The sequence below is a fragment of the Bombina bombina genome, chromosome 4 (genome assembly GCF_027579735.1).
Source record: "Bombina bombina isolate aBomBom1 chromosome 4, aBomBom1.pri, whole genome shotgun sequence".
Lineage (NCBI taxonomy): Eukaryota > Metazoa > Chordata > Amphibia > Anura > Bombinatoridae > Bombina > Bombina bombina.
This window is the reverse complement of record NC_069502.1, coordinates 229,993,278-230,008,651: the sequence shown is the minus strand read 5'-3', so window position 1 is coordinate 230,008,651 and position 15,374 is coordinate 229,993,278. Positions and strand designations below refer to the sequence as shown.

General features: G+C 42.9%; 1 protein-coding gene across 1 annotated transcript in view; it reads left to right on the top strand.

Annotated features, from left to right (window-relative positions):
• ATP1B3 (ATPase Na+/K+ transporting subunit beta 3) overlaps positions 1 to 13,634 on the top strand; it is a 69,618-nt gene extending 55,984 nt beyond the window's left edge. Inside the window, exon 7 of the mRNA XM_053709821.1 lies at positions 12,795 to 13,634. Coding sequence (XP_053565796.1) covers positions 12,795 to 12,962 — 168 coding nt within the window. The 3' untranslated portion in view covers positions 12,963 to 13,634. The remainder of the gene's footprint in view (positions 1 to 12,794) is intronic.
• The last annotated feature ends 1,740 nt before the right edge of the window (positions 13,635 to 15,374 follow it).

Genomic DNA, 15,374 nt, shown 5'->3' with positions numbered 1-15,374 from the left:
TAGACTGTTTTTGGACAACCCCCCCCCCCCCCCCCCCCCTTTTTTTTCTCCTGAATTTTAAGTAGTAATGTCAACCTCTCAGTGAGAGTATTGATGAAAGAGTCTGGAGATGCCTAACAGCTCCTGGGCAATCGGTGTTGACGAGTTTCTTTGCTTGCTGTTACACACTCAAGTCCATGTCAGCGGCATCGCTGCAAGACGGTCACACTTGAGAGACTGTAGCTATTCCACAGAATGAATCCTGGAGGTAAGATTGTTTTATATATACATTTCTATTTTTTTGAATAAAGTGTTTTTTGTCTGTCCTTAAGTGAATATATCCTAGCTATGGAGTACTCTTGATATTATATTAGAACTGTTTTAAAGACTAAGAAGGGAGGCAAGCCTGCTAATACTCATAGCGCTATTAGCCCCTCTGAGTCGTCTACCTCTCAGGAATTTAAGTTCTGAAAGATTACTAAACTTTCTTCCATATCTGCTCCACATGCAGTTCACCGCAGCTCAACTAATCTTCCATCTGGAGGGGCTTTTTTTTCTGCAGACTTTACCGCGCAGTTACAATCGGTGGAGTCTGCAGCCCTGAGTGCCTTACCTCCCTCTAGCAAACGTAAGAGAAAGGTTAAACATAGTTCTCCTGACTTGGTCAACTAAATATTTGTCGGATTTAGCTACTATATCCCAGCTAGCCGAGGATGAGTTAACCTCTGTAGCTTCAGAGGGTGAACTGTCTGAGTCGGAGTTCAGTTTCTAAACCTCCTTCAGAGGAGAAACCCTCCCTTTTTAGATTTAAAACTGAGCATCTGCGTTTTTTAATAAAAGAAGGTTCTGTCTACGCTAGAGGTTCCGGAGGCTACTCTCCCTAAGGAACCTAAGATCCCTAAATTAGACAGGGTTTATGAAGACAGAAAGGTCCCCCTCGTCTACTTTGAAAAAATTATTCCCGGTCCCTGACTCTCAATTAAACTTTTGGGACTCCATTTCTAAGGTGGATGGTGCTATTTCTACACTGGCTAAGCGTACTACTATACCCCTGGAGGATAGTTCCTCTTTTAGAGAGCCTATGGATAAGAAAATGGAAACCTTTCTGCGGAAAATGTTTCAACATACAGGGTTTTTATTTCAACCGGTGGTTGCTGAAGCAGCTACCTACTGGTGCGACACTGTCGGAGCTTATTGAGGTGGAGACTCCCCTTGAGGATATTCAAGAGAGAATTAAGGCTCTGAGAATTGCCAACTCCTTCATTTGTGACGCAAATATGCAGATTATTCGCATAAATGGCAAAGGCTTCTGGCTCTGCCATCCTAGCCTGCCGGGCTCTCTGGTTGAAGTCTTGGTCTGCGAATGACTTCAAAAACCAGACTCCTTTCTCTTGTAAGATGCATAGAGTCCACGGATTCATCCTTTACTTGTGGGATATTCTCCTTCCCAACAGGAAGTGGCAAAGAGAGCACACAGCAGAGCTGTCCATATAGCTCCCCCTCTAGCTCCACCCCCCAGTCATTGTCTTTGCCGGCTCTAAGCAATCGGAAGGGTAAAGTGAATGTGGTGTTATAAATGTAGTTTTTTATTTTCTACAAGCAAAAGTTTATTTTAAATGGTACCGGTGTGTACTATTTACTCTCTAGCAGAAAGGGGATGAAGATTTCTGCAGGGAGGAAGATTATTTTAGCATGTTGTAACTAAAATCCACTGCTGTTCCCACAAAGGACTGAGGAGTGCAAGAAAACTTCAGTTGGGGGGAACGGTTTGCAGGTTAGGCTGCAATAAGGTATGTTCAGTCATTTATTTCTAGACAAGACTGTGATAATGCTAGAAAAGACTGATAATATCCCCATGAGGGAAGGGTAAGCTGTATTCAGAGACTAAGTATGGAATTTCAAGCTTACATAGCAGGGCTTGTTTATGCTGGTTGTCACTACTTTCATGGCAAACGTTTTTTATTGAAAATATCGTTTTTTTTAGATACTTTAAAGGTTCCTTTGGGTTTCTTTCAGGGGTTGTTACCCACATGGCTATTATTAAAACATTTGGGAGTGTTTCTTTAGGCCTCACAAGCACTGGAGTGAGGTTGGAGGCGCCTAATTTTGCGCCTCAGATGCACAGTTATATTTGACTAGAAGTTAAGGCTGTTTCACATGGAGGGTCCTGCTGCAGTTTCAGGGCCTATAAGAAGCTTTTTCCCCACAAATCTGGTTCCTAAGGGCAGGTAGGGCCACAGCAAAGCTGTGGCAAGGTGCTGAACGTTTTTTAACCGTTTTTTTTTTTTTGGCTTACTGTCGATCCGGTTTTGGCATTAAGGGGTTAATCGTTTTTATTGCTAGTGGTGCAATCTTACTAATGCTTTAGGTACATACTGTAAAAAATTCGAAAAGTTTGCTGCATTTTTTCACTGTTTTGCAAAATTGTGTGCCTTTTTTATCTCTTAAAGGCACAGTAACGTTTTTTTCCAAGCCTGTTTGTTTTACTACTAGTCTGTTAAACATGTTTGACACCAAGGAAAATCCTTGTTCAATGTGTTTAGAAGCCATGGTGGAACCCCCTCTCAGAATGTGTCCCAATTGTACTGATATGTCTATACACTTTAAAGAACATAATGTTGCACTTAAAAATGTGGCCCAAGATGATTCTCAGACAGAAGGTAACGAGGTTAGCCCGTCAACCTCTCCCCAAGTGTCACAACCAGTTATGCCCGCTCAAGCGACGCCTAGCACCTCTAGTGCGTCTAACTCTTTTACCTTGCAAGACTTGGCAGTTATGAATAATACCCTCTCAGTGGTTTTTTCTAAACTGCCTGTGTTACCTGCAAAGCGTGATAGCTCTGTTTTAAGAACAGATACTGAGCATTCTGACGCTTTAGTAGCCGTATCCGATATACCCTCACAACACTCTGAAGTGGGGGCGAGGGATGTGCTGTCGGAGGGAGAAATTTCCGATTCAGGAAAGGTTTCTCCTCAGACAGATTCAGATACGTTGGCTTTTAAATTTAAACTAGAACACCTCCGCTTATTGCTCAGGGAGGTATTAGTTACTCTGGATGACTGCGACCCTATGGTGGTTCCAGAGAAATTGTGTAAAATGGACAAGTACCTAGAAGTTCCCGTTTACACTGATGTGTTCCCGGTCCCTAAGAGGATTGCGGATATCATTACTAGGGAGTGGGATAGACCAGGTATTCCCTTTGTTCCCCCTCCTGTTTTTAAGAAAATGTTCCCCATATCTGACCCCATGCGGGACTGGTGGCAGACGGTCCCTAAGGTGGAGGGGGCTATTTCTTCACTTGCTAAACGCACAACCATACCAATTGAAGACAGTTGTGCTTTTAAAGACCCTATGGATAAAAAATTAGAGGGTTTACTTAAGAATATTTTTGTTCAACAAGGTTTTCTTCTCCAACCTATTGCGTGCATTGTTCCTGTAACTACTGCAGCTGCTTTCTGGTTCGAGGCGCTGGAAGATGCGCTCCAGACGGAGACCTCATATGAGGACATTATGGACAGAATTAAGGCTCTTAAGCTGGCTAATTCTTTTATCACAGATGCCGCTTTCCAACTAGCTTAATTAGCGGCAAAGAATTCAGGTTTCGCCATTTTAGCGCGCAGGGCGCTATGGCTAAAGTCTTGGTCGGCCGATGTGTCGTCAAAATCCAAACTCTTGAACATCCCTTTCAAAGGAAAGACCCTCTTCGGGCCTGAATTGAAATATTATTTCAGAAATCACTGGGGGAAAAGGCCATGCTCTCCCTCAGGACAAGTCCTTTAAGACAAATAACAAACAAAATAATTTTCGTTCCTTTCGGAATTTCAGGAGCGGTCTCGCTTCATCCTCCCCTGCTACAAAGCAAGAGGGTAACGCTTCACAACCCAGGTCAGCCTGGAAACCTTACCAGGGCTGGAACAAGGGTAAACAGGCCAAGAAGCCTGCAGCTGCCTCCAAGACGGCATGATGGGGTAGCCCCAGATCCGGGACCGGATCTAGTAGGGGGCAGACTCTCTCTCTTCGCTCAGGCCTGGGCAAGAGACGTACACGATCCCTGGGCCTTAGAGATTGTATCCCAGGGATATCTTCTAGAATTCAAGGACTCCCCTCCTGTCAGCCGTTTAGGAATCAGTCCGGGATGCAACCCAACTGCTAGCGTGAATAGAAAAACACACGCTAGCACACTGAGAAATAACCAGGACGTGACCCACTCAGGAAACAGATGAGAATGGTAACAAAAAATAATAATTGTTCCAGTATGCAGGAAAGCCACAAAAGAAAAAACGTCCCTTTAAGCAGGTTAGGAAAATATAAAGATAATGCTCTTATTTGCAGCTTGTAAATGTCCCTTTAAGCAGGCTTGTAACAAACAGAAAGACAAAGTTCTCTCTTGCAGCTTGTAAAAGTAAATGTCCCTTTAAGCAGGCTTATAACAAACAGAAAGACAAAGTTCTCTTTTGCAGCTTGAAAAAGTAAATGTCCCTTTAAACAGGTAGTAAATAGGAAAATATATATCCAAGAAAAGATTGAGGGATAAGGCATAAGCAAGGTCAGGCAGGCAGAAGTCGGTATCCAAACATCAGTAGCAGGAATAAGGCAAAAGCAAGGTCAGGCAGGCAGAAGTCGGTATCCAAACATCAGTAGCAGGGTTAAGGCAAAAGGCTTGGTCAGGCAGGCAGAAGTCGGTACACAAGAATAGAAAACAGAACTTGGTAAGGTACTCACAAACTCCAAGGGGAACAAACAAACGGGCCCCGAGTAAGATCTCCCGCCGTGGTTTAAAGGCAGGAGCGGCGACTTCATCAGAGGGGTGTGTCGGAGGATGCGTCACGTTGCTAAGCAACGTGACGTCATTCACTCAGAGAAGATCCGGGAGCCGCGGTGACACGGCGATGAACGGACAAAATCATGACACCTCCAAGGGGAAGGTTCAACATTTCTCGTCTGTCTACAGACCAGACAAAGAAAGAGGCGTTCTTATGCTGTGTAGAAGACCTACATACAATGGGAGTGATCCACCCAGTTCCAATTCCGGAACAAGGGCTGGGTTTTTACTCAAACCTGTTTGTGGTTCCCAAGAAAGAAGGAACGTTCAGACCAATCCTGGATCTCAAAATTCTAAACAAATTCCTCAGTCTTATCATTCAAGATGGAGACCATTCGGACAATCTTACCAATGATCCAGGAGGGTCAATATATGACCACTGTGGATCTAAAGGATGCGTATCTGCACATTCCTATCCACAAAGATCATCAACAGTTTCTCAGGTTCGCCTTTCTGGACAAGCATTGCCAGTTTGTGGCTCTTTCTTTCGGGTTGGCCACTGCTCCCAGAATTTTCACAAATGTGCTAGGGTCCCTTCTGGCGGTTCTAAGACTGCGGGGCATAGCAGTGCGTCGACTTTCCAAAGAGCCAAGTCTCACACGGAAATTGTATTGGCCTTTCTGAGGTCTCACGGGTGGAAGGTGAACATCGAAAAGAGTTCTCTCTCCCCCCTCACAAGAGTTTCCTTCCTAGGAACTTTAATAGACTCGGTAGAAATGAAAATATTTCTGACGGAGGTCAGAAAGTTAAAACTCTTAACCACTTGCCGAGCCCTTCATTCCATTCCTTGGCCATCTGTAGCTCAGTGCATGGAGACAATAGGACTAATGGTATCGGCAATGGACATAGTCCCTTTTGCACGGATACACCTCAGACCACTGCAACTATGCATGCTCAAACAGTGGAATGGGGATTATGCAGATTTGTCTCCTCAAATACAGCTGGACCAGAGATTCTCTTCTCTGGTGGTTGTCTCAGGATCACCTCTCTCAGGGAATGTGTTTCCGCAGACCTGAGTGGATCATTGTAACGACCGAAGCCAATCTGTTGGGCTGGGGTGCAGTCTGGGACTCCCTGAAAGCTCAGGGCTTATGGTCTCGGGAAGCTCTTCTCCCGATAAACATTCTGGAACTGAGGGCGATATTCAATGCGCTTCAGGCATGGCCTCAGCTAGCTGCGGCCAAATTAATCAGATTTCAGTCGGACAACATAACGACTGCAGCTTACGTCAATTATCAAGGGGGAACAAGAAGTTCCCTAGCAATGATGGAAGTAACCAAAATAATCAGGTGGGCCATCTCTCAGCAATTCACATCCCAGGAGTAGACAACTGGGAAGCGGATTTTCTAAGTCGTCAGAATTTTCACCCGGGGGAGTGGGAACTCCACCCAGAGGTATTTGCCCAGCTATGGGGCACTCCAGAATTCGATCTGATGGCGTCCCGTTAGAACACCAAGCTTCCTCTTTACGGGTCCAGGTCCCGGGATCCCCAGGCGGTGCTGATAGATGCTCTAGCAGCGCCTTGGTCCTTCAATCTGGCCTATGTTTTTCCACAGTTTCCTCTCCTCCCTCGTCTGGTTGCCAGAATTAAGCAGGAGAGGGCTTCTGTGATTCTAATAGCGCCTGCGTGGCCACGCAGGACCTGGTATGCAGACCTAGTGGACATGTCATCTGTCCCACCATGGACACTACCAATGAGGCAGGACCTTCTAATACAAGGTCCTTTCAAGCATCCAAATCTAATTTCTCTGCGTCTGACTGCTTGGAGATTGAACGCCTAATTCTATCAAAGCGTGGTTTCTCTGAGTCGGTTATTGATACCCTGATTCAGGCTAGAAAGCCTGTCACCAGGAAAATCTACCATAAGATATGGCTAAAATATCTTTTTTGGTGCGAATCAAAGGGTTACTCATGGAGTAAGATTAGGATTCCCAGGATATTGTCCTTTCTCCAAGAAGGATTAGAGAAAGGATTATCAGCTAGTTCCTTAAAAGGACAGATATCTGCTTTGTCTATTCTTTTACACAAACGTCTGGCAGAGGTACCAGACGTTCAAGCGTTTAGTCAGGCTTTAGTCAGAATCAAGCCTGTTTATAGACCTGTGGCTCCGCCATGGAGTCTGAATTTAGTTCTTTCAGTTCTGCAAGGGGTTCCGTTTGAACCTTTACATTCCATAGATATTAAGCTTTTATCTTGGAAAGTTTTGTTTTTGGTAGCTATCTCTTCTGCTCAAAGAGTTTCAGAGTTATCTGCTTTACAGTGTAATTCACCTTACCTGGTTTTCCATGCAGATAAGGTAGTTTTGCGTACCAAACCCGGTTTTCTTCCTAAGGTTGTGTCTAATAGAATATTAACCAGGAAATTGTTGTTCCTTCTCTGTGTCCTAATCCTCCTTCGAAGAAGGAACGTCTGTTACACAATCTTGATGTGGTTCGTGCTTTAAAGTTCTATTTACAAGCAACTAAGGATTTCAGACAAACTACTTCATTGTTTGTTATCTATTCTGGTAAGAGGAGAGGTCAGAAGGCGACTGCTACCTCTCTTTCCTTTTGGCTGAAAAACATCATCTGCTGGCCAGCAGCCTCCTGAAACAATTACTGCTCATTCTACCAGAGCAGTGGCTTCCACATGGGCTTTTAAAAATGAACGGATTTGTAAGGCAGCGACTTGGTCTTCGCTGCATACTTTTTCCAAATTTTACAAATTCGATACTTTTGCTTCTTCGGAGGCTATTTTTGGGAGAAAGGTTCTACAAGCAGTGGTGCCTTCCGTTTAAGGTACCTGTCTTGTTCCCTCCCTTCATCTGTGTCCTAAAGCTTTGGTATACCACAAGTAAAGGATGAATCCGTGGACTCGATACATCTTACAAGAGAAAACAGAATTTATGCTTACCTGATAAATTACTTTCTCTTTTGATGTATCGAGTCCACGGCCCGCCCTGGCTATTAGGTCAGGTAGCTTTTTTGTTTAAACTACAGTCACCACTGCACCCTATGGTTTCTCCTTTTTCTTCCTAACCTTCGGTCGAATGACTGGGGGGTGGAGCTAGAGGGGGAACTATATGGACAGCTCTGCTGTGTGCTCTCTTTGCCACTTCCTGTTGGGAAGGAGAATATCCCACAAGTAAAGGATGAATCCGTGGACTCGATACATCCCAAGAGAAAGTAATTTATCAGGTAAGCATAAATTCTGTTTTCTCTTCCTTTCGAGGGGAAGATTTTATTCGGTCCAGGGCTGGACTCCATTATTTCTATGATTACCGGAGGGAAAGGTGCCTTCCTACTGCAAGATAAGAAGAATAGGCCTAAGAGACGGCAATCCTCATCCAAGTCCGAGCAGCCCAAGAATATTTGGAAGCCGGCTCAGTCCTGGAATAAGTTCAAACAGACTAAGAAGCCCACCGAGAACAAATCCGCATGAAGGGCCGGCCCCCGATCTGGGATCGGATCGAGTAGGTTGCAGACGGTCTCTTTTTTCAAACTCTCTTTTTTTTTTTTTTTGCAGGATGTACAGGATCCTTGGGTCCTGGAGGTTGTATCTCAAGGATACAGGATAGGATTCAAGTCTCATCCGCCCAGGGGCAGATTCCTACTCTCCAGTCGGTCTACAAGACCAGAAAAGAGGGCTGCCTTCTTAGGTTGCGTACGGGATCTCTCCTCTCTAGGAGTAATTGTCCCGGTACCTACAGCAGAAAGAGGTTTGGGGTTTTATTCAAACCTTTTCGTGGTTCCAAAGGAGGGAACTTTTCGTCCAATTCTGGATCTAAAGTGCCTAAACAAGTTTGAGTGTTCCCTCTTTAAATATGGAGACAATACGGTCAATCCTTTCTCTGGTTTAGGAAGGACAGTTTATGACCACAATAGACCTGAAGGATGCATACCTTCACGTCCTGATACACAGGGAACATTTTCAGTTTCTGAGGTTTGCTTTTCTGGACCAGCACTTCCAGTTCATAGCTCTTCCGTTTGGCCTAGCTACTGCTCCGAGGATTTTTTTGAAGGTTCTGGGGGCACTTCTAGTCGTTGCCAGAACACAAGGTATTGCAGTAGCGCCTTGCCTGGACGATATCTTGGTACAGGCACCATCTTTTCGTCTAGAGGAAGAACATTGAGTCCCTTCTCATTCTTCTTCGATCACATGGATGGAAGATAAACTTGGACAAGCGTTCTCTTACTCAAAGTACAAGGGTGAATTTCCTGGGAGCAAAAATAGACTAGACTCCATATCCATGAGAATATTCCTCACAGATCAGACGTTGCAAGCTAACTTGTGCATGTCTTGCCCTCCAGGCCTCCTCGAGTCCATCAGTGTATGGAGGGGATCGGACTCATGGTGTCATGTATAAACATCATTCCTTTTGCCAGATTCCATCTCAGACCCTTACAACTATGCCATGCTGAGACAATGAAACAGCGATCATTCAGATTTGTCTCAACAGATTGTGCTGGACAACCTGTCTAGACTTGGCGACTCTGTCCAGATCATCTGTCCCAAGGCACATGCTTCTTAAGACCGTCCTGGGAGATTGTGACTACAGACGCAAGCCTTTCTGGCTGGAGAGCTGTTTGGGGTACCAAGAAGGCGCAAGGTCTGTCGACTTAGGTGTCCTTCCTTCCGATCAATATTTTGGCCAATCTTCAATGCTTTTATGTCTTGGCCCCTTCTGGGTTCGTCCCAGTTTATCAGATTCCAATCAGAGACTATAACCTCGGTTGCCTACATCAATCAATCATCAGGGGGGAACGAGACGTTCCTTAGCGATGAGAGAAGTATCTCAGATACTAGTGGGCGGAGACTCAGATGTACGCTGTCAGCGATCCACATTCCAGGTGTGGACCACTGGGGAGCGGACTTCCTCAGCAGGCAATCCTTTCACCCAGGGGAATGGTCTCTCCACCCTGAGGTGTTAGCAGAGATATGCAGCCAGTGGGGGACTTCCGAGATAGATCTCAAGACCAAGCTACCTAGGTATGGGTTGAGGGATCCTCAGGCGGAATAGATGCCCTATCGGTACCATGGAGGTTCAGACTCCTATCTTTTGCTCCATTACCGCTTCTCCCTTGTGTGGTGGCTCGCATCAGGCAGGAGCGGGCATCAGTGATTCTGATTGCTCCATCATAGCCGTGAAGGACGTGGTTTGCGGATCTGGCGGGATGTCCTAATCTCCTCCAGTGGAGGTTACCTTGTTGCAGAGATCTGCTGATACAGGTTCCCTTCGTTCATCAAAATCTAGATTCTCTGAGGCGGACTGCGTGGATATTGAACGCCTAGTCTTAGCCAAGAGAGGGTTCTCAGAGTGTTTATCGACACTCTGGTTCAAGCTCGTAAGCCAGTTACTCGTCGTATCTACCATAAATTGTGGAGGACTTGTACTGGTGTGAAGAGCGTGGCTTTTCCTCGCATAAGGTTAAGGGTGCCAGAATTTTATCTTTTCTCCAGGACGGACTAGAGCAGGGTCTTTTGGCTCCCTGAAGGGACAGATATTGGCCCTGTCCGTGCTACTACACAAGAGATTGGCTGTGCTTCCCGATGTGCAGTCCTTAAGGCTCTGACTAGGATCAGACCTGTGTTTAGATCTGGGGCTCCACCTTGGACCCTAAATCTTGTTCTGCAGCAGGCTCTGTTTGAGCCTATGCATACTGTTGGCATTAAATTTATCTTGGAAGGTTCTTTTTTTGCTGGCTATTGTTTGTTATTTATTCGGTGTCCTCTAGAGTTTGGGTATAGTTTTCCCAACTGTAGGGAATTGAGTAATGGATTTTCCCTGCCTTGTGGAAGGAAAACATAATTTATGATTACCAGATAAATTCCTTTCCTTCCTGGCAGGGAGAGTCCACGACCCCGCCCGTAATTTAATTTTTTATGGGCGGCTTCCCTTTTTTATATTTCTTCGGGCACCTTTTATACCCTGATGTTTCTCCTACTTTTGTTCCCTCGGCAGAATGACTGGGGATAGGGGAAGTGGGAGGGATATTTAAGCCTTTGGCTGGGGTGTCTTTGCCTCCTCTTGGTGGGCAGGTTGTTGTATTTCCCAACAGTAAGAAATTAAGTCGTGGAAGGAAAGGAATTTATCTGGTAAGCATAAATTATTTTTTTCTGAAGGGGAACAGGGTGAAAAGGCTAAGATCTCTGATGAAGCGCATGTGCCCATGCGCGAAACGCGTAAGATTGGAGCTTACCTTGTAACCAGAAAGCCTGCTCCGCAATAAACCCATTTATTGACACCTGGACTCAGCCTTCCTCCTTCCTCATCTTGAAAAGGCTAAGATATGGTAAAGCTTGCAAAGTTATGGAGCGACGATCCCATGTTTGAAATTTTTGGGTCCAATCGTCAACAATATGTGAGAAGAAGAGTTGGAGAGAGATGAAACAAGGAGTGCTTGCGGCCTTCAGGGAAACATGGTGGAGGGTCTGTCCTGGATTGGGGCTGCATTTCTGCCAGTGGTGTTGGCAATATTGTTCGAATTGATGGGATCTTGAATGCTGAGAAGTACAGATAGGTTTTAATTCATCATGCCATTCCTTCTGTAAAGGGCCTGATAGGGAATGGTTTTATTTTTCAGCATGATAACGATCCCAAGCATACTGCTAATGAAGTGAAATTATATTTGGAGAGAAACGACTAATAAAACCCTGACTGACATGGACTGGCCTCCAGAGTCTATACCTGAATATTATAGAGGCAGCATGGGATCACCTGTGCAGAGAAAGAAATAAGACCACCTAAATCTGAAGAACAACTCTGGGAAGTGCTGAAAGAAGCCTGGTATAATATGCCGGAAGATTACTTCAGGACAGTCTCCCCAAAAGAGTTCAAGGTCTGCCAAGGGAGGTCACACTAAATACTGCCTTTTGTGTACATATTTCCTGTTTGTATCTTAATAAAGAGATCGAGAAATAAATGTCTGGTCATTAAAAGTTTGCCAATAAAAAAAAAATGGTGGCCTAAGACTTTTGCACAGTAATATGAGATATATATATATATATATATATATATATATATATATATATATATATATATATATATATATATATATATATATATATATATATATATATATATATATATATATATATATATATATATATATATATATATATTCATTCAGATTTTAAAGTAGGGGAATGTGCTTAAAACATTATTTAAAGGAATAATGTAGGGAAATAACAATTGCTCTGTACCCATAGTTAACAGTTTATTTATTTTTTAGCAGATAACTCCCTTAATGGGATAATGCATTTAGGCAAGCAGCTAAGTGTTTTTGTTTTCAAAGTAAGTGCAAGGACTTTTTTGTTAAGCTTTCCTATTAAAATACTGTAGTATTGACAAGATAAGGATAGGTGGCAGTTTACACAGGCAAAACAAGTTATTTCAAATGATTGTCCCATTTATCAAGATAAATGCCACTCATGGTTAGTTGTCCTGGTTACTACCTATTAAAAATTACTAAAATCAAATTGGACACTAAACAGATTTGTTTCATGTCCCTGCTGCCTTAGATTGAACCTGCCCTGGTTTACACAACTTTATATCGTGAGAGGGAGATAAATGCTGTTTATTCTTTGTGCCAAATTGCCAGTTTAATAAATGTATTAAAAGGAATTAATGTTATGATTTAAAATTAAAATAAAAAGTACTACTAAATATGGTGTTTCACAATGGCTAAACACATGCAAAGAGGGGGTAGTGAGTGTGGTGTGGATGGGTGATTTGGGGGGGATTAGTGGCAAGTAACATTTTGTCATAGCTAGTAGCTTTGGCTAATTATGTATCGGCACCAGCAGTCGCCAAACTATTTTCACTTACTAAATTGTCATCACGGGTATAACATATTTTAAAGAGATGGCCATAGAATTCTGGGGGTTTGTGAGTTGTTTGCAAGGGTCCTTCCCTTCTGGGGGAAGGGAAATGGGCTAAAATATTTCAGCTTTGTTATGTAAAAAAAAAAAAGTATAAAAATTAAGGAATACTTATTTGAATATCTTCTTTAGGAAAATTACGTCCAACCTTTAGTTGCAGTGAAAATTACACCGTTTAACAGCACTTCGGAGGAGATTGTAGTAGAGTGTAAAATCCATGGATCCCCCAATCTGAAGAATGAAGATGAGAGAGACAAGTTCCTTGGACGAGTGACTTTCAGGGTCCGTATCGGGGAATAGATGATGCACCCAGTGTACAACAAATAGAAAACATTGTGTCTTTATTTTTTAATTTTATTATATATATATTTTTTTTTTTAATTGGCCAGACCTTTTATTTTAGGACTTGAAACTATCTGGAAAGATTACGTAAATGGCACATGATTCAGGGTAGCATAACACCAATGTGCTTCCAAACATGATGTTTTAACCTCTTCCGTGCTGAAAATGGATGTGAATTGTTGCTGGCTGCTCCAGCCCTTAAGAGGTTAATTCTGCCTGCCCCCTTGGGGGGTTGAGTTTACAGACCATTTTAAAATAATTATCATTTCATATTAGGGGACCTGTAAATAGTTATCGAACATAATACTGGTGGTGTTCGTCCAATTTTGATGTGGTTTTATTCCTTACCCCATCCCTTCTGTGAGTGTTAAAAGCTTAATGTGTTGTGCTATGTAAATATTTAATTGATTTAACACTGGTTTAACAGTCATATCTCAAACGCCTACACCGTTTTAGGGAACAAAATGACATAAATACGTAAAGGGTACTTGACCAACATGTACAAAAAATAAATTAAAAAAAAAAATATGGAGAAAAAGGAACAATTTTATAACCTCTGCAAGAATTGTGTGTCTTGTGCAGATGCCTTAAGTCCTGTATGAAACAAAATAAAGTGGATTTTAAAGGTGACGTGTCATTATCACTGTTCTCTTTTATATCAGATAAGGTTAAAAAAATTAAAAAAACAAAAACAAAAAACCTGTCTTGGTTATTTTTTAATCCTCTGCTTTCTTAAACTCTCTTTGCAGAAAGCGCTTTGCATCTGTATTGAATTTTATTGTTTTCTAGCATTCTTATTTTTGTTCACATATGACAGGTCTGAAACCTAGTTTCCATGTATAGGGGTATTCCTTTCTTCCTAAGCCATTGGACAGAAATCACACTGTTCACTAGAGAGTCCAGCTCAGAAAATGTTGCATAGATGTTTCTTATGTTGGTAGTCTCAACTGTGCCTTTAGTGTGAGGCGACTAAATATTATAAACGATCATTGGAAAGTAAAACATTTGTGAGCATAGCCACTCCCTTCCCTTTGTGATATGCATCTCTGCTTCCACGTGTTACTTCCCCAGGCTGTAAGGGGTAATTTAAGGGGTTACATTACTGCTGCAAGTGTAACATAGTAGAGATTTATGATCATTTATTGGTATAGCACAGCAATATTCTGTAGCGCCGATACAGAGAGAGGGGTATACAATGACAAACATTTGTGATAAGATGCAAAAAACATTAGACTAAACAAATCTAGTACAGCTGAAGAGTTTACAGGGTGAGGGTGCAGAGACAAAAGGTTTGGGTAGCTTGTCACATGGATTGAAGTTGCAGCTGTGAGTCAAGGCAGTTCGATATTTATTTTCGGTAGGATAAAAACAGAAAAGCATCTCTGAACAGGTGAGTTTTCTAAAAGTGTCTGAAGCTATACAAGGTTGGAGACAGTCTGATGGAGCAGGGCAAAGAGTTCCAGAGGACAGGATCAATACATGAGAAGTCTTTTATGATAGAGAAGGATGTAGAGATAATATCAGTGAAGAGACATAGGCCAGAGTTTGATCAAAGAAGACAGGTCTAGCCCCAAGGCAGAGCATGCTGTTATCTGAGATGTCACTGCAGAAAATGCAGCATGTCTGCAGAAAGAATAGGACACAGGAAGGAACAGTTGGCGCTTTCACTTTGCAGTGCTGCTCCAGATAAGGCTGTTATATTTAAACAGTGTTTGCTCTGGAAAACTTGAAGTGCACCCAGATCACAAGTACTGTTTGAAGGAAATGGTCAAATACAGAGCAGCACTGCAAAGCGGCAGTGCACTGACAGTCTGCAAGGGATTTTTTTTCCACCCAACCCCCTTGCCTTTCCCACTCTGAAAAGTTATGACTCCTGAATGTAGAATATTCATGTGAGCAATGCATATTTTTATTTCTACATTATCTTATAATTGTGATGTTAGACCAAGAGCAAAAGAAACACATTTCTCTTGTAAGATGTATCGAGTCCACGGATTCATCCATACTTGTGGGATATTCTCCTTCCTTACAGGAAGTGGCAAAGAGAGCACCCACAGCAGAGCTGTCTATATAGCTCCTCCCTTAGCTCCACCCCCCAGTCATTCTCTTTGCCTACTCTAAGTACTAGGAAGGGTAAAGTGAGTGTGGTGACAAAAATGTTAGTTTTTATTTTCTCAAGCAAAAGTTTGTTATTTTAAATGGTGCCGGTGTGTACTATTTACTCTCTGGCAGAAAAGGGATGAAGATTTCTGCAAGGAGGATGATGATCTTAGCACTTTGTAACTAAGAGCCACTGCTGTTCTCACAAGGGCTGAAGAGTACAGGAAAATTTCAGTTGGGGGAACCGTGTGCAGGCTAAACTGCATTGAG